The following is a 27,089-nucleotide window of genomic DNA, read 5'->3' as shown; positions in this document are numbered from 1 at the left end:
AGCGTGCTGGGTGACGAGACAGACGTGTTTTAATGAGGAACGGAGAAGTTGATTTTTTTTTTATTAACCTGTACTGCAGTAAATGCTCAGGGAAATGACCAGTCCATCGAAATACACACCACTTGGCACAGAATTTATATATTAATAGAGATCTGAGGGTTGTTTTCTTTCCTTTTTATTGTTTGAAGACGTGAGCAAATGCATAATTACATAATAATAATAATAATAATAATAATAATAATAATAATAATAATAATAATTACAAGATATGGTATTAACGGGGTCCAAGCAGGCTGCGAAAATTGCAAAATTTTACATTTTGCAGAGGATCAGGCGCAGATGACTTCAGGTTAAAATGACGAATCCCTATGTACGCCATACTTTAAGCCAAACTATTGTAACTACTGACAAATAAATAACCACAAAGTAAAATGTATGTGATTTTGCACATAATATACATATTAATATAGATTTGTGGGCTGTTTTCTTTCTTTTTTGTTTGTTTGAGGACTTAAACCTACAAGAAGCCTGTGAAAAACAATAAAAGGTACTATATTCACCACACATAAAGCAAAACTACTGAGTGCATTGAGACAAGTAATCACAAACGACATGAAGAAATAATGAAGTTGCAGTAAATAATTCAAAACAAAACGTGCACTTGAATGCATGATACTGGTGTTTCTTTGTGTTCGCGTTATTTATCACACTTTTTATTTATTTATTTTCACATTTCAACAGTAAATATTTTACTTTTGAATCTATTTTTTACAGGCATACTTAGATGCAGGATTTTGCACTGATAACCTATGGTGAATTTAGAAACTATGATACTAATCTATGCCATTGATTAAATTTCCTACAATATATAAATTGGTCAGAATCAATTGATGAGCTCCAACAGTAAAATGCTGCTTAAAATACAACATGATGTATAATACTGTCAGAAATATAACACCGATTCATTCTATTGCCTAACGAGAACTTTGCTAATTAAGTTTCAATACTTTTACTTTTAACTGAATTAAGTTATAGCTGCTTTTATTTAAGTAAAATGTTTGTACATTACCATCAGTCGCCACCAGAGGGCGGTAGCGCGTTGTTTGTTGACGTTCTCCAGCGAAGAAGAAGCAAATATGAAAACTGGTGGTGTGGTGCTGTGGCTAGCTGGTAGCATGGATTGTTTTGTTTTATCTTGCACTTAGCTTTAATTTCAGTATTAATATCCTTCAACAATATGATAAATATATAAAACGCAATTCGTGATCAGGAGAATTGACATCATCATTGGTGAGTGAGTTTCGTACGACTTTCTCTTTTGCTATGATGCTACTTAGCTAGCTAGGTTTGTTAACAACAATGCCTGGAGGTTTCTCATCCACTTAAAACATTATACATGGCAGCAAAACGCAAAGTCGGTTATCTTAAGATAAACCGATAACGCACTTTGCTTATTTTCAGTTAAAAATTCAAGTTTTGTCTTATCTCAAAACAAGGGAAAGCAGCGCCACCTTGTTATGCTAGTTGACTCGTTAGTTGAATGTATGCAAACTACAGTTCTTTAAAGTCAATAAAGTGTTTGACAGAGAGACTCATATCGATGAATTGCGTTGTCTAAGCATGTCAAAAACGTGACCGTCTTGTCCATTAGGGCTATGTGAATAACAAAAGCTTATGTCAGAGTTCTGGGTGGGAAATCTGATGATGTTGTAGAAAATTTGTTGAACTCAGGTCAGAGTTTGTGTGTGTGTGTGTGTGTGTGTGTCTTTTTTCCTCTGTGTTTCAGTATGTGTCCAAAGTGGCTTGGGGTAAATAAGCTTAAGCTGAGTCAGATAAATCTAGTATATGGCTTGACCGTGTATGGTCAGTTTTGTTACAGGAACAGATATTATTTGCTGTTCTATTATTGAGAGAATTTCATAACTAATTCTGTTGTAAGACATAGACATTTCTCATTATTACTCTCATATGTTTTTCCAAATGTGTATTGAAGAGAGGACAAGGAAAAGAAAGTCTACTGAAGTAGCACATGACATGATTATAATGTTTTCCTTCTTACAGGTTTGTCGTGCTCTACAGAGACATCTTGAGCATACCAGACAGTGAACCAAAATCAAGCCTTCAACAGTAAGTGAAAAAAATGTATTATCATTTTTCATTCAGAGTTCAACCATTGTAGTGCTTCACCCTGTGTATGGCTGCAATGAACAGTTATTGTAATGACCAATTAAAGATCACCAAAGACACCAAGATGTCATGATCACCAAAGACTCTTCATTTATTATAAAAAACAAAGAAAGGCAAGAAATCCTCACAAAGAGATGGAACCAGCAAATGTTTTCACTTTGTTGTTTGATAAATGACTGAAATGATTAAAACATTATTAAAATAGTGCACATTTGCTACTGTAGAGGAGGATACAATCATTATCATCTGTCTCTGCAGTCTCCTGCTCCTTCATCGTTATTTCTTCTAGGTTGGTGGAATAGGATTTTCCCAATTTTAGCTGCTCTCCAGTCCAAAAACTACAGGAGACCTCATTTAAATACGAGTAAAAAAATACTGAAAAAAGTACTGAACGTACATTCTTAATTTGAAGTATTTACATAAATGTCATCGATCATAGAACACAATTCTGTGATGACATAGCCTGCTGTTCACCACATATTTATTCAAGAAATAAAAATGATGGGTACTATAGTTGAGGAGAAATTTTACAGCTCTCAAGAACTGCTGCAGAGTTTTTTTCAGTTTGACAATGGGCAAAAAAAATACCACTGATGGGACAGTGAGTGATGCATTTGTCTAAGCAGACATAAGAGGTAGGATCATGTCAACGTATAAGCAAAGGAGAAAACTGTCAATCATCTATTGAGGAGCCTATTTGAAATGATGTCTGTCCCAGGTACATGCTAACTAGACTGCTATAACACTATGAGTGAAGAGAATTGCTTGAGTTGGCTTTGCAAACCTAAAAGACAGCAGGAGAGATGATGATCCAACAGCTTCTACCTCCCACCCCCTGTCAACTCCTCAGTGGTCTTATGCAGGGTGCTCACAGCCTGGTAACAGAGTAAGACCTGTCTTTGTTGCCCCACTGTCTGAGGAACTCAGATAATGTGTGGTAGTGTCATAGTCAAAGATTCACTGTGAGAGATTGTGACTCCAACCGGGTTCAACATAAATGTCTTTTTTTTTTTCCCACTTGCCCAGTTGAGGAAGTGGGTCAGAAATCTACTTACCTGAAGTCAATTTTTACTTTATTTATACTATATTATTTTTCAATAAGTACTTAAGTATTACTTCTTTTGATTATGTATAGAACAGTATTTACTCGACTAAACATATATATATATTTTTTTTTCTGTAGTGGCATATCGACGTGGTCCAACCTCAATTCGAGAGTTATATGAAGACCACTTCCATGGAGTGGATGGAAGAGAGGTAAGGGAAGATAATGACCAGCCTGAAAAGTATGTAATTTACTATGCTGAGTTGTTCTTAACCCAAATCTTTGCAAAGGGTAACAGATTGACATGTAAAATAATGATGTTGTGTCATTTCAGGTGACAGTCCATCGAGTTGTCAATATTATCGAAAAGAGGAGCCATATGCCAGAGATGGAATATGACCGAGGCTTTCATGAAGACCAGTATGGTGGTCCTCGACATTACCACAGCGACAGCCTTTACCAACCTACTGATCATCGATACTATGATGACGAACCCAACTATGCCAATTATCACAGAAACTCCTCAGCACCACGAAATGTAAGACAAGCTTGGCACGCATAGTTTAGAAACTGAAGTCAGAGTCAAGTATAAGAAAAAATTCTATGACTACAGCCAGATCAGAGTTTCTGTTTCAGTGTTGAATAGTCTGCTCATTGTAGCAGATCAAATCATAACATGAAATCCACAGGGAGCCTTTACGTTTGTTGTAACTGTGGTTTTGATGTTTTTTCAGGAGGCTTCATACTACGGCAGAGAGGATTTGAGGCACCAGTTAGGTTCAAGGTAATTCATGTTTTTTTTGTCACATTCTGATCTGGTCAGATGTTTCGCTGCGTCTTTCTGTAATGCATCAAGTTGACCACTAGGTGGAGGCAGAGTTTAGCCTTTTGAAAAGTAACATTAGTAGCTTGATGAAAATTTAATAACCCCCATGGTGTTTGGCTTTCTTTACATGTAATATAATTGAAATTAATAGCTTAACCAAGTTCATAACAGTAAAATCCCCTTAAATTTGTTTTTTACATTTTTTTACTTCCATCCACTAAGAAAGAATATAACATCTATTATTACATATGTTTGCTTTGGCAAATGCCTTGACAGCAAAACATAGCTTTAGAAAATACAGTATATTTAGGATGCATATTTCAATTATCTGCGACCGCACTGCTCTGAAGATAAGCTCATGAGTTTAACCCCACACAGAGCAGCTAACAGACGCCGTTCTCCCCGTGGTCACTTAAGCATACCAACAGTTTACAGGCCCGGGCTCCCCTTTCCAGGAGTCGTACCAGGCTGGAGACGGGGACAAAGGGCACTAGTGTCTACTCACTCAGCCAAAGAACCCCCACCCTGAGAGGAAAAACAGCTGGACCACTCCTTCTTCAGTCAAACACCCACACACATCTCAGATATTCTGAGCAGTGTGTGTCTCATGTCTCTTTTTGTGTTTTCTGTGTTAAATTAAAATTTATGAGATATTTTCAAGTTTCAAATTAGCCTAAAATGTCTGTTTGTTTAGTTCTGTATACAAAGTTAGGTGCATGTTGGTCAAATTATTTAAATGTGTGAAGACTTGCTTATTATTAAAAAGCATTTTAAACTCAAACTGCAAACCAGTACCATAGGTACTGTGTGTGGATTTTAACCCTCATTACTTTTCACTTGATTGGAACCACATTAGGAAGGGATCTTTCAGTACTAACAGGAGGAGCGATTATAACAAAAACTGCTTTACTGTACATGTGGGCACCTGGATGTTGTTTTAAGACTTGACAAATTTTTAATTTTGGATTGAGGAAAGTTTCAAGAAGCAGCTGATTGCCTCTCCCCTCATCCTGTCTGCCAGACAACAAGACAAGAAGTCTGTCTGTAGGATCCTTATTTTGCTCAAGGTGCCACAGTTGCATGTTGACAAGGGGGCAAATGTAAAATGATTCTCAGTCTGAGCACAAGGTGTTCTGTAAGCCCAAGGAAGGCTCAAACTCATGGGGAGTAATGGCCTAGCTTCAGCAGCTACTCAGAAAATCCCTACAACAATAAATCAAGCATATGAGGTGGGAGATAAGGACAAGCAGTACCTAAAATAAAGTTCTACAGTGGCATCTGGGTGACAAACTTGAATCTTTTTTTTTCCCTTGTGGAGGTTTTATCCTCAAGTTATAAAATGAGTTGACTGCTGGATTCAGCTTCTTATTGAATTGTCAAAAGCTACCATACAACTATGCCTTTTTTTCTTTTACTAAGCTGCCTTTTGAAATCCATCCAGTAATTGAAGTGTTGTTATTTTAAACAGACCAGGTCTTTATGTAGTTATCAAAGAAAGCAAACTTTATTATTAGTTTGTTTTTGGACCCTTATTTATTTTTAGCTGCCATGATTCAGCAAATTATTGCATTGTTCTGGTCATTTCTTAGTCTGAGGAGTATAGCTGATAAATGCTTGATTTGCTCCCTACAGATTTTTTTGGTTTTCTCCAAAATAAGGCACACAACTTTTTATCAATCCATAGCCTTTTGATGTTAGTTGTGTCCTGAGTCCATGGCAGTTCAGCGTTGGCAAATTCAGTTCAGGCTGGAGTCTTGGCTACTTCAAACAGACCAAGGGTCGTAAAAGTTTGAGGCCTTCTTAGACCTGCTCTTTGTTTGAGATGCAGCCTGAGTTCAGGCAGAGGTCATGACAACCAGGTGCCTTTGGGTCATATATGCCTCTGGGCCTAAAAGGTTGTTGTTCTGACACAAGCTTTGAGTCTGGAAAACTGTAAAAACGAGGTGCAGTTAACAAAAGTGTAGGTTCAGTACTTGTGTTGGGCTTGTCATGTCTTCGATTCGATACATTCTCACACAGGGCCATTACGTAACACGATTGAATGGCAGATTTGGTGACGGAGCTTTGTGACTTAAGCTCCAGATTTCGGCTTAGCTGTGGCTCTGCCTACAATTGAAAACAGATAGCAGTGAAACAAGACCAAAATTGGTCCAACTGTCAGCCAACTGTTGCTTGTGCCAAAGACGAAGATTGCTTCCGTTCCACAAATTGATCGGCGTGCCACAGTGCCCCACTGAGTCTGAAGTCTGAAGTCTTTGTGGTTTTGTCTCCTATTTATTCTGTTTCCATTACCCATCTGATGGATACCCAACGCTTTTTCTTCTTGAACCAGTAATGATGAAAATGATACATTTTGAATTTATACTTAACCATGCTCTTGATTTGTTTATCATGTTTTGCCCAGGGCTTTCTTTACCAAGCAGTGGTTGACAGTCATTGATTTGTCTGTATTTTTTTAAAAATGTTTTTCAGGAGCAGAAGCAGAGCTCGTCCTCATTACCGCAGCAGAGGTCGAGGATCAGGCCCTCCTCAAAGGTCAGTGCCAGACAAAAAATACTTTTTGACTTGGCCTTTCTCTTTGAAAATGTCACTAACTAGGAAAGTTGAAGAAGACATATTTAAAAGACTTATTTTTCAGGTGAACCTCCCTCAGGAGAATTATACATTTAAGTTTTAAGATAGTAATAAAAATTCCCTTGGATAATATTATATCCCTTGTTTTAAATGCATAAACGTTGTTTCCACCTGAAGCTATCTTCTGCAGATATTTATGGACATTATTTATCTGAAGCTTAATTTTTTTTTTTGTCACCAATATCCACAACACTTTTTTGCACATGTTCGTAGAGATGACCGCAAGGACTACAGGAGCTCTCCACCTGTTGCGGTCAAACGGGACCGCTCTCCTGTGAGGAAGGAGGCCCAGCCACCAGTCCGCTCTGGATCGAACACCAGCAGCAGGAGCTTCTCCCCTGACAAGGACAAAGGCCACGCCCACGAGCAGACCCAGAAAAAACGTAAATGTTAAGTTTGCTGAGGATCTCGAACATCTCAGTTACAAGGGTTAAATAAATTCACATGGCAGATATTTGGCTGTTCTCTGTTGTGTTTGCAGGAGAACAGCTCAGGTATTTTAGCAATCATTAAATCATCTTATTCTGGTGTTGCTGTTTAAAATTTCAATCAAAACTGAAACTAAATATACTGTCTGTTATAACACTTTGAAAGAGGTAGAGAAAGGTCAGACTCCATTATTCCGTTGCTTTTATAGATGACCTGCTGCCCGAGGGGATTGTATGACTTCCAATAACACAGCGCCACTCCGAGCTACCTGAGACTCTGTGATTGGCCACAGCACGCAAAACCTGAAGAAGCATAGATAATGGGAGTGCTACAGCGAAGTTGTGAATTTACCTATATCTAATGCAACGTTTGTCTTTGCAGCTGTTATAACCTCTGTAACGACAACAATCAGAGATCATTTTCCCATTTTTACAGAGGCGTACGTATAATTAGAATGTCTAAAGGTATTAAACCATTCCAGGTGAAGCATCTGTTTTCAGAGGTGGTGTGTAATGTGAAGGGTCAGGGTGTGCTGAAACACGTTAAGATGTTAATTACACTTATACCACACACGCTTTTAGAGGCTGGGAAAAAGGATACCCTTGGTTTATTGGGGTGGTTTGGCTTTGGATTCAGAACCTGACCTTTTCTTCAGTGAGAAAGTAGTTCATGCTTAACGATGTCTTCAGAATCACTTTGGGTCTGTCATTTTACATGCTTTCTTTTGTGACTTTTACCGGTTTTACAACTTTAATTAACAATGTGGCACTAATGAAATTTATGGATTCACTTTTTTAAAAAATCTTGTTGCCTGACATTTAATATTATTACTCTGAGGCAAAGCAGTGTGGGCAATAATTTCTCCAGTCCTTTGATTTCTTAGATGCACAAACACATTAATGTGTTGAAAGCCTAGCTCCACATTGTACCAGCCTTTGAAGACGCAATAAAACTGTGAGAAAAAAGTTGTACCTCCCACCTCCACTCCCAGATGGGATACTAATTAGACCAACACAGCAAATTACACAAAAATAGGATTTTGGTGATAGGGTATACTAGGCTTTGTCATGCACACAGAAGCTTTTTACAAATAATGGCACGAGACACAGTGGCTCCTGCTACGTGGGCTCACTGCCTGCAAGTCTTGGTGTGTGCTTTTGGTGAACCGGCAGTAGGAAACCAGTTGAAGGCCTCTTTGGGACCTTAGTGGACTGAACTCCATTTATGAAAACTGGCTCTTATAACGTTGAGTGTTACGGAGAGAAAATGTCAGACTTTGTATAATTGTGCCTCTGGAACCAGCCAACACATGTTGACATGTATTGTAGTAAATAGGTTACTTTAAAGTCTGTGTGTATAAATTGAGCATCTCAATAATCAGATGTCTCCGCTACCCTCATATTGCTTTATCACAGGCAAAGTGGACATGGGTCTTTATGTTAGTTTCAGCATCAGTCAAAGTTTGGAAGAATGACTTTTATTATTCTTTTTTAACACGGCATCTAGAACCATCTCTACCTACACTTTTCTTTTTTAAATATTTTTTTGGGGCATTTTATGCCTTTACTGACAGGACAGCTGAAGACATGACAGGAAATGGGGCGAGAGAGTGGGGGAATGACACGCAGCAAAGGGCCGTGGGCTGGAGTCGAACCCACGGCCACTGCAGAGGTATCACAGCCTCCGTACACGGGGCGCACGCTCTACCAACTGAGCTATCCAAGCGCCCCTACCTACACTTATCTGACATTATAATTTGGGTGGTTGCATCCAACAAGATTTGTAACTTTTAGAAACCAACAATCAGTCAACACAGCAGTTTGCTAGCTGTCCAGAGATGAGAGCCATTCTGCCTTTCATCACTTCAAATGTGGCCATTCAGAACAGCTATAAACACTTTCGCCTTCAGTCACGATCAAACGACACGTCATATTCGCTAGTTTGTTTTAAGCATACCTCTAATGTACCACTGTTGCACAGTGTGTACTGTATAGTATGTCTGTAAAACAGTACATATGGTCCAAACTCTGTTGCATCCTGGGAAGAACGCCACCTGGGGACTCCACAGCCCCGCTGAGGGACTGGAATTAAGATGGAGGTTTTACCTTGGCTCGCTCTAATCACTATGGGAGATTCCTTCAGTTAAAACAAACAACTTGGCCATATTTGTTTTTTTATCTAGACACATTGGAGCCAGCAGAGGACAATATTTCAATTTAGGCACAGCTGAACTCCCCGACCACTATTGTGTGGGAGGATCCAACGAGGGAGTATTTAGAAAAACAGTGATTTATACTTTTTTCAGCCGCAGCATAATGCTTTGGCTTCACAGCTGTTCGCAGTGATAGGTGACTGATTGTTTGATGTTGCACAGTAGAAAGTAATTGTTCTGCAGGGTATTTTTAAAGTTTTTTTATGTTGTATGTATGAACACTATCAGTGGAGAGAGCCAAGGAATGTGTAAAGAGAGAGAGAAATAAAATACAACATGCATCTCTATCGAGATTTGACCCAAGATGCTGCAGTTAACGTGGCATGTGTCCCAGACCGCTGACCCACCAGGATGCTTCCCCAGGGTTTATTTTAATACAGAGCAAAATTAAATGAAATATTGCTGTGGTCGCCCTCATGTATCCTTTAGATTTTTTTAAACTGGATTCCCCTCAGTCAAAACTTTTTATTTACTGTAATTATCAGAGGACGATGATCTGCTTGTTTGCTCACTGCTCTTTCTGTCTGTCCTGACACTCTCTCCACAGATAAGTCTAATGTGCAGACGAGCCAAACTCCCAGCAGCGCCGTGGAGGAGACTCCTCCAAGCTCAGTGTCCTCAAAGGTAAAACCATCATTTAATCTTGTCAACCAGTGTTGCTCTTGCAAGAAACATGTTGCAAATTAGGTAAAATGCAGTAACATCTACAGTACTTGTTAATTTCAAAATCAGGTTTTGCAGAGATCGACTGTAGACATGTCTGCTTTTTCTCGAATATATAAGAGCCAAAACAATGCATTTAAAAAACATAACAACAACAGTGTCTCTTTCCAGAAACCATGACCTGATTGTGCAGAGGTGTTACAAAGTATGACTTGCACTAATTTACTGCAAGGACATGAAATAATCACACAACCACAGGTTTACGTTATTGCAATAATTGTTATTATTGTAATGAACATAGATGATGAATTGAATACTTTCTGGCAGCAAACTCTCTCAGGTCTCAGATTGTCCTTGAATTAATGAAAAAGAAGAGGTTTTAAACAGTGTTCTTGAATTCATCAATTGCATTATTTTGAATAAATACAGACAAACCAATCTGTACATCGAGAAGTTCCTGTTACAAGGATTTATTCATGCGTAAATGAGGCTCTACCTCAGACCTCTGGTATACACAGAGGGTCGTCAGAATCATTGGTGACTTATGTGTAAATAAAACCGTGTAACAAGAGCTTCTCCTTGTGTGGATCTGTTTGTTTCAGCATTTTGATATGTGTCTTGATCCAGCACCCATCCAAGTAGACTTCAGTTTGTGTGGGTTTTTTCAGTGTTTTCCAAAAACAGGCAAAACCTGCGCTGACACTGTAAAGTAACAGGAAAATCATGTTCTTTGATTTGCTGGCATTTGGATTTTGTTTCCTTTAACTGTGAGTATAACTGACTGATCTATTTGTGTCATTTGGCCTTTACTGTGATCTTTGGTTGTAAGGATCCTTTAATCAGAGACATGTTCTGTATATGATACCTTATTTCTGTTTACTGTTGACGTGCATAGTGACACATGTACGCAAACAAGAACTCGACGCCCGTAAGAGAGCAGAGTTGTCTCTATTTGAAACACTTTGAAATCAGAACCAGCTTCTAAACCTGGTGACCTCAGCTCTAACCCCTTAACCTTTGGCCTGCCAGGAAAAAACTCCTGCATCTGTAGTGGAGACGGAGGAGGTGGTGGTGGCTGCCAGCGTGGAGCCAAAGCCGACACCAGAAGAAGACTTCAAGGCTCGCCGGTCGGAGGCTATTAAAGCCAAGGCTCTGGAAATTGAGAAGGTAGTAAGATTTGCTCCACGAAACGACCCAACTTCTGTGATTTCTCTTAAGTCTGTGTTGCTTTTGCCATAACACATCTTGTCTCAATTGTCTTTGTTGGATGTGAACCTCTAATATACTGCAAAAAGCTTCATCTTAACCAGACATCGGCTATTACTAAGTTCGAAAATCTTATTTTCTTTAGAAGAAAAAAAATCAGTTGCTGGTTTCCATTACAAACTTTTGACATTAAGTGACATTGTCTTCATAATAAAGCAGCAATCTGCTTTATTGTCTAGTTTCAGGCAAGAGAAAGGGCAACTTGTCTCACCTCATTGGCATTCTTTAATCAAGGCATTTATTTATTCTTGACTTTTATACAACAGACCTGACAAACCTTAATATCCCTGAGTCAATTTTACACACAACATGGACACAAGTCACGGAGCAGAAACTTCCTAAGTTAGAAATTCTGTCGTATCTCAGTTTAGGATGACATTTCGGAGGGATGCACTGGCACCCCTGTTTTAGTACTTTGGGTCCAATATGTGTGTTTAATAATGTCATTACAGTTCTCACAATTACTTTAAAAACATGTTTTATTTTCATCAGATGTTCCTCACTTTCTAAATGTAAGAAACTGCTGTTTCTGTTTCCCGCTGCTAACATTTTCAAACTCCTTGAGCTCCATTGTGTTGGTTTTTTAGATGTTTTATCAAATTGTGTTGAAGGAGCTACTACTCCTAGTGGTATCAGGTGTGGCGGTATCGTAGTCATTTTATGAGTATGGGTACATGAGCAGAATATCAGACCGATATCCAGTATTGGTGTCGGTTTTCTTTAAAGTTTCTTGTAGGGTTAATACAGATCAAGGTGCAGACTTTAGAGACAGTGTGACAATAGACATCACAGAATAGAACCATAATTTTAAAACATGGCGTCGGTGCATCCCTAACCTTACTGGAACCTGTTTTCTAACTGCATTTAGTGAAAAATCCTTTCTCATCTTAGGATCAGAATTTAGCTATTACACAACCATCCTAATGGTTCAAAAATTGCAGTAGCACTGGTGTCAGGTCTGTAAGAAAATGACAACATGAATACAGAAATATTGTGATTTAAAAGGCGGTTCAAACTGTATGATGCTTTAAATTTCCTGTAACATGAACATAGGTATATATCGACTGCCAAGACGATTAATTCTGACTTTTATTGATGTGCTGCATCCATTCAAATCATAACATGCATACTGAAGAACTTTGTTTATTTTTTGTTCATGTCAAAATATTCGGTACACTACAATGTAGCCCCTAAACAAAGGTTTCTACTGGCCTCAGCTTATTGTGTGGGCTTTACCGTGTCAAGTATCCAGACACCACTTTTACACAGGTTTTATGATTTGGCTGAGAGTCAAGGCAATGATGTAAAAGGTGTATAAATGTGCCTTGGCTTGCCACACGTAATATTTAAGAGACACTGTATTTGAGAAACATTTTTTTGGTGGCGAGAAGGAGGATAAGTCAGCAGAAAAGTCCTTAGCACCCCAGGTTGTGATGCCTCTTGTGGCCTGCTATTTGGAGTTGTACTTCTTTCCCTCCCCTTCATCGCTCTGCACTACAGTGCCACTTATCTGTTCCCGTTAAAGCAGGGCAGGAATTGCCCTGCAGGATGCAGGCGGCCCACCCACAGTGTGGTACGTCTCTTGGCATTAGCACACACATGCTTACCCTGCCATTTCCAACTGCTTCTACAGACGTGGTGAGAGGTAGAAACCTCTGCTGTGTCTTTACTGTAACATCTGCCGCAGGCTCAGTCAAACACACTCTGATCCATCACTGCTGTGGGTTGCCAAACTGAGCAGATCAGGTAGTGGGCAGAGCTGGATGTCAGACTTCCTTAAAGTGGTTTGAATGAGTGGCTCCAATCCGCAGCAGTTAGTGTAAAACGTGTGCGTCACACACACCAAAATTAGCTACTCCATCCCTTTTTTGCCTTTACTAAATGGGCTATTCTTCTGGTTAAGCCTGCAACAAATGGCTGCCCTCTTTACCTGTTAATCTGCTGAGTATTTTCATGATTAATCAACTAATATTTTAATATATAAAGTGTTAAAAATGCTCATCACAGTTTCTGGATCACCTTAACATTGATTCTTTTGCTCCACCAACAGTCCAAAACACAAATACTCTGCATTTACTGTCATAAATGACAAAAAGCAGAACATACTTGCATTTGAGAAGCTTGGACCAGCAAATGTTTTTCAATTTTGCTTGAAAATGACTGAAATGATTAATCAGTTATCAGGGCAGTTATTGTGGCGGCTTTATTTCTGATCAGCAATGCTGTGTACAACCATGTTAGAACGGGGCCAGATTAGTCGCAAATGGATTTGTCACACCAGCATAGCTCATTGTTTTTTGTCCAAGAGCTTGTTGTAATGCATATTTTCTTTGGGTGTTTCAGGGCTTTACATGAAATCAGAAACTCAAACACAGTCAATGACACAGTAAACATCCCTGTTTATGAGACTGCTTGTCATGAGATGTTTCAAAATGTTAAATTATGTCATTACAGGCGTAACAACCATCATGCAGTTGTTTTGTAAACTTTCAGCACAATACCTCATTCTCTTTTTTTGTGATACAACAGATGACAAATGGAGCAATTTATCATTCTTGGAAGTGACCACAGGACAAATCTGAGCATGTAAAAAAACAACAACAGCTCAGAAAATATCCATTCAAAATGCAGCTAAGTGCCTGGGAGTGATTTTGAGAGTCCATTCATCATCTCAATCAGCACAAATGAAACATATCCATTTCAACTATTAGCCCCTCCATCCAGAGGTCCGGTTTGCAGCTTGAGTGATTAAAATGGCTCTTTTAATATCCCCTAATGTGTACCAGCCCTCAAGTCATTACCCTGCTTCCCTTATTATGCAGGACCCCTGCCTGCATCAGTGCTCATTTGAACAGAGCCTCACTAAACGTCCATGTGAGTGCCTTATGTATAATCTCACTCAAACCCCTCAACCTCCCAACCCCCGCCTGGTATCCCAGTGCACAGTCCTGTCGGCATGTTCACAATTTGGACCTCCACAAACATCCGATTTGGGCAGAAGCCCACTTTTTTAAGGCTCCTCCTTAAGGCCCCTAGTGTTGGCGTTTCTCTTGGGGCTCCAGCCCGTCCTGTGTGGCCCCTCAGTATCAGGCTCAAAGATCAGCTCATGGCTCCCACTCCAGGGAGGGAACTTACGCAGAACCTCCCCGCAGCCTTTTCTCACAACACACAGAGCACGCTCAGGTCAAAATCACCCTTCCTGTTTGTTCAAGGAACATGGGAGCAGTTTTTTTAGTTGTTTGAAGTCACCCCACGATTGTTCAGTACTTAAAAGGAACAGTTCACCCCAAAATCAAAATGGAGAGAGATGCCTGCCTTCTCTCAGATGTAACTGGACCAGAAGGAGTAAGATTTACATGTGCAAGTCTCAAGTCTTTAACCTTTAAGTCTCAAGCAAGTCAAGTCATTGCTCAGGTCGAGCAAGTCACATGTCAAATCAAACAAAATTCTTCCACAGTTTCCACATTTAAATCGAAGACAGTAGTCATGAAAAGTTAAATTTTCAACATTAATGAAAACAGTTGCAGCCTGCTGTCTTATAAATATTAGTGATATTTGACATTTCTTGGCAATCAGTAACAAGTCATCTAAATGAAAAACAATGGAGAGTGGGGCTCTGAAATTCTCATGTGGCTCTGTAGCTCTGAAAGTCCGTGAAAACAGAAGTACGACAATAAATTTACATCACAATATTTAAGCCTGATTCCCTGGCTCCCCTTCAGGAGGGTCACACCATTTCTTATTTGCCTATTAACACTTCTGTCTTAGGTGTGTGTCATTACACTGCACCCCACTGTTCTTTTCTTACTACCATCTTTAACAACATAAAACTTCAGTCCAAATGTTATTATTTTTGCTCTACCCCCTCCATGATCCTTGTGTCATGTATTGGCTGCTGCTGGTCTGCCAAGAAAAATGCAAATATTTTATATTTATATAAAAAAAAAAAGTCAAGCTCAAGTCATGAATGCCAAGTCAAAGTCAAGTCTTTTATCGGGTGTGAGTAAGAGGAATAATATATATTTTTGATTTTGGGGTGAACTGCTGTTTTATACATTTATATGCGTAGTCATGTGCACATAAGCACATGATAGCTCACAGCCTTCTCAGCTCCGGTGCCATCAAAGGAAATCTCTTAATTTCAGTTCAGGGTTCATTATAAGGCCACTTTTTCCAACCCCTTCCCCAGCCTGTTCTGAAGCTTTCAAGTGTGCAAAACGGTGTGTATGGGATATAATGAAGTGAGAATGTAATCACTGTCAACAAAGGCTGCAGATTATGAAAAGCTTAGGAAGGTTTTGTTTTGAAAGATGGCAAACATAATCAGCCCGAAGTGATTAGAGGGGGTGCTGGTTTGTGGGACATGCACCACATGTTTGTGTCTCATTTAGCCCATGTTTCCTCTCACATCTTCAAACCTGGAACCAATCTTTTTGCCTGTTTGAAATAATGCTCACTTAGTGAAAATGTTTAGCAAAGGAGAAATCTGCACTTGAGCTGTAGCGGTGTTGAAATCTAAGTTGTGTAATGTTGATTTTAGATGATATAAAAAGTTTCAGGACAGCCTGAGAAGAACTCATACAGTTTGTAGGCGGGAGGAGACCTGTGTTGTTGAGTGAAGTTGACCCTGAGCTTAGCTTGGCCACACGTGTCGTGCGTCTCTCACTTCCTTGTGGTCGGGGCTGAAGACTATCATTATCCAAGGCCGCGAATTCGCTTGACATGATCTGCAGACATTAAATCATCAGCCTGAGTCCAAACATCTCCCACAGTCTGGGATATTTCTGTTGAGGTTTATGTGACTTGCCATTCTGTGTATGTGTGTGTGTGTGTGTGTGTGTGTGTACAATGCAGGTTGTGATACAGCGATAATAACATGTATTGCTATAATATTCATAGTCATAATAGTTATTTTACACCACCGTAACATTTGATAAAGTTTTTCCCTGTAACTGGAGCAGATTCATGTGCTGTGGCGGAGAATGTGGGTTAGGGATGCGGGAATGAGCAGATAGGTGTGCAGCAACTATCTGAACATGCTCAAGCTAGTTCAGCAAGGGAATTATCAGGGGCAAAGATGGAGAGAAATGAAACTTCGAAAAGCCGTGAAGAAGAGCTGAAGTGATCTTTTGGCTGGAGGCATTGTAGTTTTTTGACATCATTGTAATTAGCAGGTACAGCAGAGAATGGAGACCCTTCATTTCCTCCCACCAATCTGTGTGTGTGTAATTGTATAATTTTACATGACCTTATTTAGCCTACAGTGGTCCTAGTGTGACACACACAGGGGTGGGTGTCATTCAGAAATGTCCAGAAACAGCTTCCTGAACAATACTTTTTAATACCAGTTTTTATAAAACTCCTTTTAAATCTATAATATGTGACATTTCTGTATTAAAATATCAAACAACACTAGACATATGTTACTCATTTTGTTGACCTTTGCACTTGCATTATCCCAAATGTTTCCAGCAATGTTCAAATGCAGAGAAATCTGTAATTTATTCTAAGTAATGGTGTGTTTCCTGCTAGGTGTTGCTGTAACTTAAAAAAAAAAAAAAAACAGAGGATGGGTAGGTCCAGATATGTCAGAGAGTAAGGAACAAGTTGGTGCATGTGACTAAACGTAATGTGAATAATACTTTAATATTACCTTGTCCATGACCATGATTCCTGCCCGAGTCATGTCAGATAGATTTTCATCAGCAGTGGTGGTTGTTTGAAATTGAAAATAACAACTCTTAATACCACATGTAAACTTGGTGGTTTTCCTGCATGCCTCTATGATGTGTAGCATCAGGCAGTGAATTACCAGCATTAGATCTTAGTACAAGCCTGTTGCATGTTTACTGGCTCACAGGTGCTGATGAGGTTTACTCCTTAGGTGTCAAAATTTGGTATTGAGTGACAAGGCATTTTTCAGTATTTAATAGGATGGAGGCACACACAAAACGAATCATGTACCTGGATTTTTTTTTTCTCGCCAGCAGGTACTCTAAATAGCCTCTCTTTCAGTGTTTTGTTTTTGTAAACATGGGACCTTTCTTTGCTTGAAAACGCCATCAGTTGTTCCCATGTGACAAATTGTTTCAATCCTTATTGTTTCAAGCTGAATGCCATTTTATTTTTGTTTCTTTGACCTTTTCTGGTGTGTTCAAAGCAACGCCCAGCCGAGCTCCCTCCCAGAATTTGATGGAAAAAAATCATCTTGATACTGACTCTGGCAAATTCCTTGTAGACTCACAACCCGACACTGGATTTTCTTTCCTTTCTCGGTAGTGACACTCATATTACCGCAATAAATCACATATTGCACACACTTTTTTTTTTCAAAACTTTTAAATTTTCATTAAGCGCAGTTCAGGGATGTGACAGTGAGTGATAAAATGAATTTACAAAAGCTCTTGTGATCACTATACGAGTTGATGGATACACGATCATGAGTTAGCCTAGATACACATTATGCAATGTGTGTCTAGGCAAAGAAACAGCAGTTGTGGTTTTAAATTTCCCCATAACTGACAGAACCTTGGAATATGGCCGTTTAACCGGTTAACCTCACATTCTGCTCAAGACTGGACACTGATTTAAGTTGACAGGTCGCATTTTTCTTCTTAAAAGTTACCAAAGCTGATGGTTTGTGTTTTATTGCATTTAACAGGCAGTTAATGTTTGATGAGATTCTGTCTGCTGATTTTGTTCTACACGTAAGGTCTGCGCAGCCCACATTCCTAAAATGGTTACACGTTCTGAACATGACACAGATATACAGGTTCTCTAAGGAAGCTGCAACCGTCTGATTAAAGTAGGTCATACCTCCTGACAATTCAGTAAAATTGATGCAAAGATTGAGTGTTTGGTCTGATAAAGTGAATACCTGAGACGTCTATTTATTATGAAGTTTTTTGTTTTCTTTTTTTGGGTTAATTTTGGGGCTTTTTGCCTTTATTTGACAAGATAGCTGAGGAGCAGACAGGAAAGTGAAGGGTCACAGGCAGGAGTCAAACCTGTGGCCGCACACAGGATGCATGCTCTACCAACTGAGCTACAGGAGTGCCCCCCCTTTTTTCATTCCTAAGATTTTATTGTGGCTTTTATTGCTTTTACATTTTCTCACCACTTCTATTTAAGTTTTGTGTTGGTGTTTCATTGTGTCCAGGAGGAGCTTTTATTCATTTTTTTTACCAGGAAATACTTCCTCATTTACAATTTAACAGACTTAAAATAAATACTAAATGAATGACTCATTAGCTGATGATAAGATATGAAGCTTTATTATCTGTAAAAAATAGATGTTTCATAGAGACATGCTAAATATGTCCTCTGTGGCTGCATATAATAGTCTTCTTTGTAAGTAGACATGTATCTAATCTCAACTAGTAATTGGATTTGATTTCTTGCTTGTAGTGGCCAAGTGAGTGGTTGTTTTAAGCCACAGAAAAGCCTTATGTCTGTCCCAGTGACGCTAATTTGAGGGGAGAAGTGATCTGGGCTGCATTAACTCAACCCCGGAGGACCCTGATGTCCCAAACTGCTCCTTGGTGTTGCCCTAAACCTTTAGGCTTCAGCGCAGGGCCCCACATTTAGCCTCTTTGCTCCCCAGGTGATAAAGATGTTGTGAGCTTGCACCTGGGACTCTAATAAAGAACTTAACAGCCGTTTTGGTTCAGCAGTAAAATCTGAGAGGGACGTGAGAGCTCGTTACAGTGTGGTGTGAAAGAATGCCACAGCACCGGCAACATACTCTGGCACCTCGTGTCCCTTTTGTTATGGGCGGACGTGCACTTGACTAGGCTCGCATACACACATTCACACACCTGTTTCGTTGAATACACCAATTTACCACAACGGGGTTCATTAAGTTCACAGTTAGGCATCAGTGTAAGCACTGGTCTGTGGAATTCAAAGAGCTGTCAGACAGAGGTCACTGTTTGTGAGGTCACTTCAAAGTTTTTGCTCAGTGGGCTGATAAATAATATCAATAGTAGTAGTAGTCAATTTAATATACTGTTTATTCTGTGTGTATAAAAATGTTTTATGTGCATAAAATGCCAACAAATTCAAGCACAATATGAGATCTGTGTTGCACAACCCCAGTTCCAAGAGGGCTGTGTGAACTGTAACTCTTGTAATCAAGGAGGTGCAGAGCCCACAAGCCTGTCAGAAAAAGGTCAAACAATGGCTGTTAGATGGCATCTTCTGATGTGGTGTGTTTGTGCATCTCACATCATGGACACTGAATGACTAGCTCCATCTTGTTGTGGCGAAGACAGTTTGCTGGAACATCAGGGATCAGTCTTAGACTTAATCGTGTTATCCCTGACAATGTCGTATATGCTGGTATTGATTTGATCCTTTGTCGAATGAACTAAACTAAACAAAGACCAGTGTTTCCATGGGTCCTCAAAACGTCTATAATCCAATCACGTTTAGGCCTTAAAATGTCTTAAATAAGACTTTTATCTTACAAATTGATTGAATTACGAAGGTAACATTTTTGTAACTTCTATATAGTTAGATTAACTTTGGTCTCACTTGAAAAGTTTTAAATGCCTTCACTAACAATATGAACTTCTGCAACTTTGGTAAGAGACCTCCAGACGGCATTTGGATTTATGGCAGAAATAAATTAGTTTACGCTTAAACTAATCCTGGGACTTTCCTTCTGACTTTTTGCCTCTTAAAACCATCTTAAAAAGTCTTAAATATAACTTGTTGAAACCTGCAGAAAACATGCGTGCGCTCCCTGTGCAGCAATTTCTACCAGCTTACTCAGATTTAGCATTGATAGAATACACTGTTGTACCTTCAAATGTGAAAAATCCATATTGCTAAACGTGAACAAGCAAGCACTGTTTCCTCTTCTGAATCATAAAATAAAACCATTTGCTGCCATTTAGCCAAAGATTTGTCTTTGAAGAGATTCAGAATACCAGAGATGGCCTTTGAAAAAAGCACCATTCCAGTTTAAAACTAAAGGGTCACTTCCAAGTTGATTGACTAGCATATAGTTTTGATGCTGACCAGATGAGAAATGCAAAATTCTTCTTTTCCACTGTAATTAAATCAAATGTTTGACAAACCCTTACATTTATACTGTCAAAATGACCAATAAACACTGATTGCCTCAAGGACATACCTAGAATGTGTCATGCACTTTAATGCAAAAAAGTTGGGCTTTGTTTTTGTACACTATGTACTTCATTGTACCATTATGAATATTGACATTCCTGACGTCATTGTTCTGTTTTTGTTTTGCTTTGTGCAGCATTACAGGCAGGACTGTGAGACATTTCGCACAGTGGTGAAGATGCTGGTGGACAAGGAGCCCAGTTTGGAAAATCTGCTGCAGGCTCCCCTGGATGCAAACCTGTCTGAGATCAAACAGCGGTGCCTAGATTCCCTTAAGCACTTTGTGAAGGAGCTGGATGAGGTATTAGAAGCCACAAGTCACAAAAAGTGACCGAGTTTTCAAATCTTTTTTTTTTTTTTAAATAAGTGTTAGGACAGGGTCAGGCCCAAGGGTGCATTCTGCCGGTGGACCAACCTTAAGAGACTGATGAACTGAAAAAACATGCTCTAATTTTAGCTTTGCTCAAAAACCAGGAACTTCACGCTACTCACATAAATCATGCTTTCATAGTCAGTATAATCCATGAGGAGCTTTGTATTGAGTTTTTAACCATTTTTAGGCAAAAACACTCTGTTATACAGCAAGCGTGGAAACCCCTTCAGCTTTTGTGTAGAAGCTCTTAAACACTGTTTTCTGAAGTATTGAATTTTATAGCTTGTTTTTAATATATATATATATATATATATATATATTTGTCCAGATAGGTTATATGCGAGAGTTTATATGAAATTACTCATTGTGTAGGAGTGCAGTGGAATCGTGTTTACTTTTTTTAAGGAACCGTTCTAGATTTGACATCGTCTGAACAACGGTCTGAGGACAGGGAGTTTGAATCACGACTTAGCCCTGTTTCCATTGGAACATATAACATGGGCTGCAGTAGCTCAGTCCGTAAGGCCTGCACAGTGAGGTGCCAGTTCATCTCCTGGACACTGCTGAGGTGATCTTAAACAAGACAACAAACCCAAAGGGGGCTGGTTCAGGTCCAACACGGACAGCGGTATGGTGTGTGGACTGGAGCACGGAGAGCCAGTTCACCTCCTGGGCAGTTCCCTCGTGCAACTCACTGAACCTGTAACTGTGGGGCGCCTGACCTTATGTATGTGGCAGCCTCATCACTCCAATACCTCTCCCACTAACTGCATGTCTATGGGTCCTGTGTATGTGTGTATAATTAACAGTTGTTGAACAACTGAATTTACTCCAAGAGAATTATTATTATCATTATTATTATTATTATTATTATTATATGTCTTCTTTCTTTCCTCTTCTTTTCTCTGGTAATAACCGTAAGGTGTACTGCTCTGTGTATGCTCGGAAGGCGAAGTGCCTCAATGGGCATCAACACTCCCACATGCTGGGCGCTAGCCACAAGGCCACTATGGGACAAAGACAGCAGGAGCTAGATGCATAAAACTGTGTAGACTCACGACTCTGCGCAAGGATAAAAATATGCATCCATTTTCATCTGATTTATAAAGCTGAGCTGGTTCTGTAGACCCACATGCTCAAGCTTCATTTCCACTTCCACCGTTATCCATAAATGGATGTCAACACGCTCTTAAAAATCTTTTTGCATCGATACTTAAGCTTTTGTCACCTGCCATTAGAATTGGCCATTACAAGGCTGACAAAAAGGAAAAGATGCAGTTTAACTGAGAGTTTTGCATTAGCGAAGTTCTCCAACAGCATCAGAACAGCTTGTGTTACTAGTTCATCACTTTAAACCGTCATCACACTAATATCTCATTCATCATTATTAAACATCAAAAAGAAGATCAATTACTCAATGACAACTTTACAAAATGCTTCACAATTTGGGATCAAAGGAGAAAGATTTTAACAGGGAAGTAATGAATCCAATGTAAATTGGAGAATTGTCATCAAAGTCATTCATAAATGATTTAAATCACATTTATAAATCTGGTACCTGGTCTCTGTTCACTTGTATCACTGGAAAGCCAGGGATGGTTGCATTAGCATCCCAAATATGTCCATGCAGCCATGTCTGAGTCAAACATGTACTGCTGCATTCACAGTATTCCTTCTGGATCTTTGTCAGTGCAGTGAGCATATTCCTTTTATTTGGCAGGGACCTTACATTGCCCCTGATGACCAGTAGAAAGGGTTTATACCCTCTCCTTCTGGCTCTGCGTGTAGCTATGGGACTTCATCCCCTTAGTCTCTGCCCCACCTTCTCTGGAATTTGGGCACTTATTCCAGGTGGTAGGGCCAGTTTAGAGGGCCAGATCAGCTGGTTGTGGACGTAAAAAAAACCCCAAACTTGTTGAGATGACTCACTGGCACCAAAAGTGAAAAAGAACATCAAGAGAACACTAGAAAAGGTTTAATACACATACTATCCATCTCAGTGGTAAGGTGAACAAAATGAGCCAAAAAAGTTAGATTTAATAGTAAAATATATTATTTTTTATGATGTATAAGATTTTACACGTGCTGCTTTACACCTTTTTGGTGAATAAAACCAAGTAGATCACTTGATCTATTGAAAGACAAATACCGTGTCTATTTTGATCTCTTCCATCCCCTCACCCAACGCTTCTTCAACATCACATTGGTAAGGACTCTTCTCTGTACAATTCTCCAAAATGTTAGAAATGCTGATGTTTTCCCCTTAAGAGAGGGAGTAGAGTTGGGGGTGTTAGGACGGGAGACCTAAGCAGAGGGATACCTAGAACGAGGGGTATATCTCCTGCTTATTGTCTCTTTGTCAGATACTGGCAACCTCAAGGAGGAGAGGGACCTTTTTTTAACACACACTGATACTATAGGAACAGATACCCACTCCATTACCCATCAGCACCCCCACCAGCGGGAGATAACCCTCCACCACCAAGACCAAATATCAAATGGGTAACTGGGAAATTCATGGCATGTACTCACAGCTGTAAAAATAAAAAAGCCAGAAAAATCCCTGTTTTGGGAAATCAGACTTGCATGACCAGACATCCTAGCCCCAGACTTATGGTACGTGTCCACAGGGGCGTTTTTGGATGCAAGGGATTGCGCTGCTTCCCAGCAATGGACGCTTGAGCAACAACAGGCTACACCTGTGCAAACACTTCTAGCTGCACACAGTTGGACGAATGTTCACTTGCAGCTTATTTAGAAATTCTCTTACATTATGAAAATAGTTCACCGAAATATGTTTCTGAAAACATTTTAGGTGAGAAATAAGCCATGCACTTAAAGTTGTAAAAGTTTTTTGGGAGGATTTTCAGAGGCTTTGCGTTGCTCTGAACGCCCCTGATTTGCATAAAGAAGCCTGGACCTCAACTTTATACAAATGAGGAGTGGCCACCATGATACCCCACCTCTTGAAATGCAGAATGTATTGTACGGGTGCTTAAATAGACAGTGAACGGGAAGCATGGAAATGACACACTCCGTGGACACATGCCTTAAAACCTCGTGCAACATATAGTGATATTCCAAAAACACGAGGCTCCTCAGGGACTAACAAACAAACAAACAGGCCTTGGAGCACAACTACAAGGTGGAATTAGGGATTGCCCTCCACCTCCATGACCAATATGTTTTTTTTCCAAGGCAAATACCCATTGTTAGTGATCAAGGAGATAGATAACTGACATTTGAATACATATTAAAAATGAATATCTAACAAAGAAAACCTGTGCAACTTTATACTCCACTACATTTTGGATGTTAATATTGTACTCTTTACTCCACTATATTTATTTGATTACTTTAGTTAATACTTACAATGCAGATTCAGATTATTAATATCGCATATAAATCAACTAATATAATGATGTATTAATATAGAAAAGCTGCCCAACAGTATATAGTCTGTAGCACAGTATCCTTCATTATCTACTTGTGATGTGTAACCAATCAGATAGTGCTGTGGGCGCAATGATGAGCGAGATTACAGCGTGGTGATAGACAGAGGTGGCTGCATAAGAGCCAAAGTAACCGTTTTTAAATTATTTATTTTATAGGCGTCTGAAAATAAATAAGTAAATAAACCATTCCAATTATCATAAAAATTCTGAATGTTTGAGCCAACAATCAGTCAACCCCTAGTGACTATAACCCTCCTTGGAGGAAGAACAAAATCAATATGCCCTGAGAAGGGAACCACAGATTAAACCCTCATGAGGGAGAACCCCGCCACCGCCCCACCTGGCTCCTCTGCCGGGATCAATATCACAATTCCAACCTGGTTTGGATACTGTCCAGGACACAGATCACTAATGTACTGTCTTATCCCTAGACTGTTACCGGAGGGGGAGACGGGCCCAACCATGACACCCCCTACTCATTGTCTACCACCCGCGTCCGGACTGAAGAGGATTCTCCACAGCTGTATTCCACCAACCCCACTAGCACTGATGGAGAAGAAGAGGGAAGAAAACAACCTGGAAACACAGGGGACTCTGCCACTGTTCCAACCGGGAACCAAAGAGAGGGAAACCAGACTGAGAATAGAGGGGACACCGCCCCTGCCCCAGAAATGTGTATGCCTGGGAGACAAGAGAAGGTGGCCACTCATGGACCAGAAGACAGCCACTCTGAACCGATGCTGTCCGATAATCCAGTACCTCAGCAAGACCCCGTAGAGTGCTTTTCAAAGCGCCTGCAGTTGTACAACCAACATGGTGTAAAATTCAGCAATACTTTCCTCTCTAATCCCAAGACTTGGCAGGATATAACCTACGCCAGACCAGGATGGATACCAGACAGCCTGCCTTTTCTCAAGCCAGGCGATGGGTATTGGGAACTCAGGGCTAACAGCACCATCGTCTCCGCTACTAAACCGCCATATTCAAAAGGTCAGACAAGGGTTGCCTGTGGAGTAACCTGTTACGACCACGTCGAAGGCCCCTGGTGCGAGGTGCAGTCCCAGAAAGGGACCAGGATCTGTATCCTCGCCGCCCCTCCACCAACGCCCCAGATCCCACCTCTGATGGGGAAGGAACCGCCATAATGGAGGTTGTTAGGAGAAGACAAAATCCAAAAGTGCATTCTGCCCATGCTCCTTGCCCAGGCAAGCAAAATGGGTACCAAGTTTAAGAGAATGAGAGTCAGACGAGCTAATTTTAGCTTTTGTTAAAAAGAAAAAAAAACTTCACTTCACTTACATAAATCATGCATGCATATTCTGTAGAACCAATGAGGAGCTTTGTAAGCAGTTTTTTTTTTTTTTTTTTACCATATATAGGCAAAAACATCCTGTTATACAGCAGGCATGGAATCCCCTTCAGCTCCACTGTATGTATATCTAGAAATAGCAGGTATATTAATTTTTACTCTGTGTGGGACTTTTGCAACCACTTTTTTTTTTAAATATCTTTTTAAATAAAACCGAGTACTACCACATCACTTGATGTACTAAGAGACAAATACCTTGTTTGATCTCTTCTGTCCCCTCACCCAAGGCTTCTTCAGTGACACTTTAGCCCATTGACTCTACAGTTCTGTGAAATGTTAAAAATGCTAATCTTTGCCTCTTGAGAGGGACAAGCAGTGGAGGTGTTGGGACAGTAGCTCTAGTCAGAGGGGTACCTAGAACAAGGGATATACCTCCCTCTGTCCTTTGGCTCGCTGTTAGATACTGATAACATCTATGGGGGGGGGGGACGCATTCTGATATTACCAGGCCTCTGCAACAAAGACCGATTATTATCCCAGTGGAATCAAGAAATTAACATTTTTCCAAAGTTCTTTCACTTATTTTAATAATGTTAATGTAAAAAAATGAATTCATATGTATTACCAAAGACAGGATATCCAGCCGTTGCCCCTCTTGAAGCATAAATATGGTGCAAGACGCAATGCTAGATTAAATAATTGTTAAAATGGATTTGTTTCTGTAGTGCTTTATCCTTATGTATTATGAGTAACTGTTAATAACCATCATTAATAAGTCGCAGATAGTTAAACATTAGTTAATAATTATTTCACTCTTAGCAAAAGATTAAATAGTCATGTTTTCTAATTATTAGTAATTCTATAATTTGTTGTTATATCATTAGTTTGCGTAATGTAGAATAATTATTAGAATTTATATACTGTATCATAGCTGATAAAATAGCATTTTATATTTAAAAGTAAGTAGTTGTTAATTATTACCAAACAACTTGTAAACCTTTAAGAAGCTGTTACAGACAAAGATGGACCAGATATTTGTAAGAATGTTCATGGTTAATTAAATGGTTTATAAAGCATATATAAATATTATTTGAATGGTAACAGGTATGAATAACTATAACTAAAGTCTGATTAACTGTCAAATTACCATTTATGAATGATGGTTATTCCATATTATGAGCAGAAGGGAGAGAAGGGCCTTGTGGGAGTAAATGCACAAAATATAGTGGTAACACTGTTGTTTTTTGTGAATTGTGTGATCTGATTTTGTTACTTCTCTAACATGGGTTACACATATCAAAACCTGTGAGCGTGTGTGCTTTGGTGTACATGCCTCCCATAGCTGTGCACTTGAGAATAGTTTGTTTTCTACCCCAGCCTGCCTGGATGAGCATTCCTACGAGGAGCAAATTTTCATGTAGACTCATTCCTTCACTTATTGTTCCAAAGTGTGGGTGTATTTTTTTTTTCTAAAATGCGAAAGTCTTAGTCCCTTATTCTCCACTGTCTGGTTTTCTTCTGTTGTGCATTTAAGTACCAGTAAGAGCCTGTAAGTATT

At 39.6% G+C, this 27,089-nt stretch overlaps 1 protein-coding gene across 1 annotated transcript; it reads left to right on the top strand.

Moving 5' to 3' along the window:
- Window positions 1–1,092: 1,092 nt before the first annotated feature.
- Window positions 1,093–25,783, top strand: LOC146316842 (uncharacterized). The gene is made up of 11 exons (XM_084733324.1): window positions 1,093–1,290; window positions 2,062–2,127; window positions 3,371–3,444; window positions 3,567–3,770; window positions 3,967–4,016; window positions 6,531–6,593; window positions 6,906–7,075; window positions 9,881–9,957; window positions 11,026–11,163; window positions 20,531–20,695; window positions 24,654–25,783. Coding segments are annotated over exons 2-11 (1,656 nt in total). The 5' UTR covers window positions 1,093–1,290; window positions 2,062–2,126; the 3' UTR covers window positions 25,368–25,783.
- Window positions 25,784–27,089: the final 1,306 nt, after the last annotated feature.

The sequence above is a fragment of the Lutjanus erythropterus genome, chromosome 13 (assembly GCF_056507025.1).
Source record: "Lutjanus erythropterus isolate fLutEry1 chromosome 13, fLutEry1.hap2, whole genome shotgun sequence".
Lineage (NCBI taxonomy): Eukaryota > Metazoa > Chordata > Actinopteri > Lutjaniformes > Lutjanidae > Lutjanus > Lutjanus erythropterus.
Note: the sequence above shows the minus strand (reverse complement) of the source record. Positions and strands in the feature narration are given on the sequence as shown.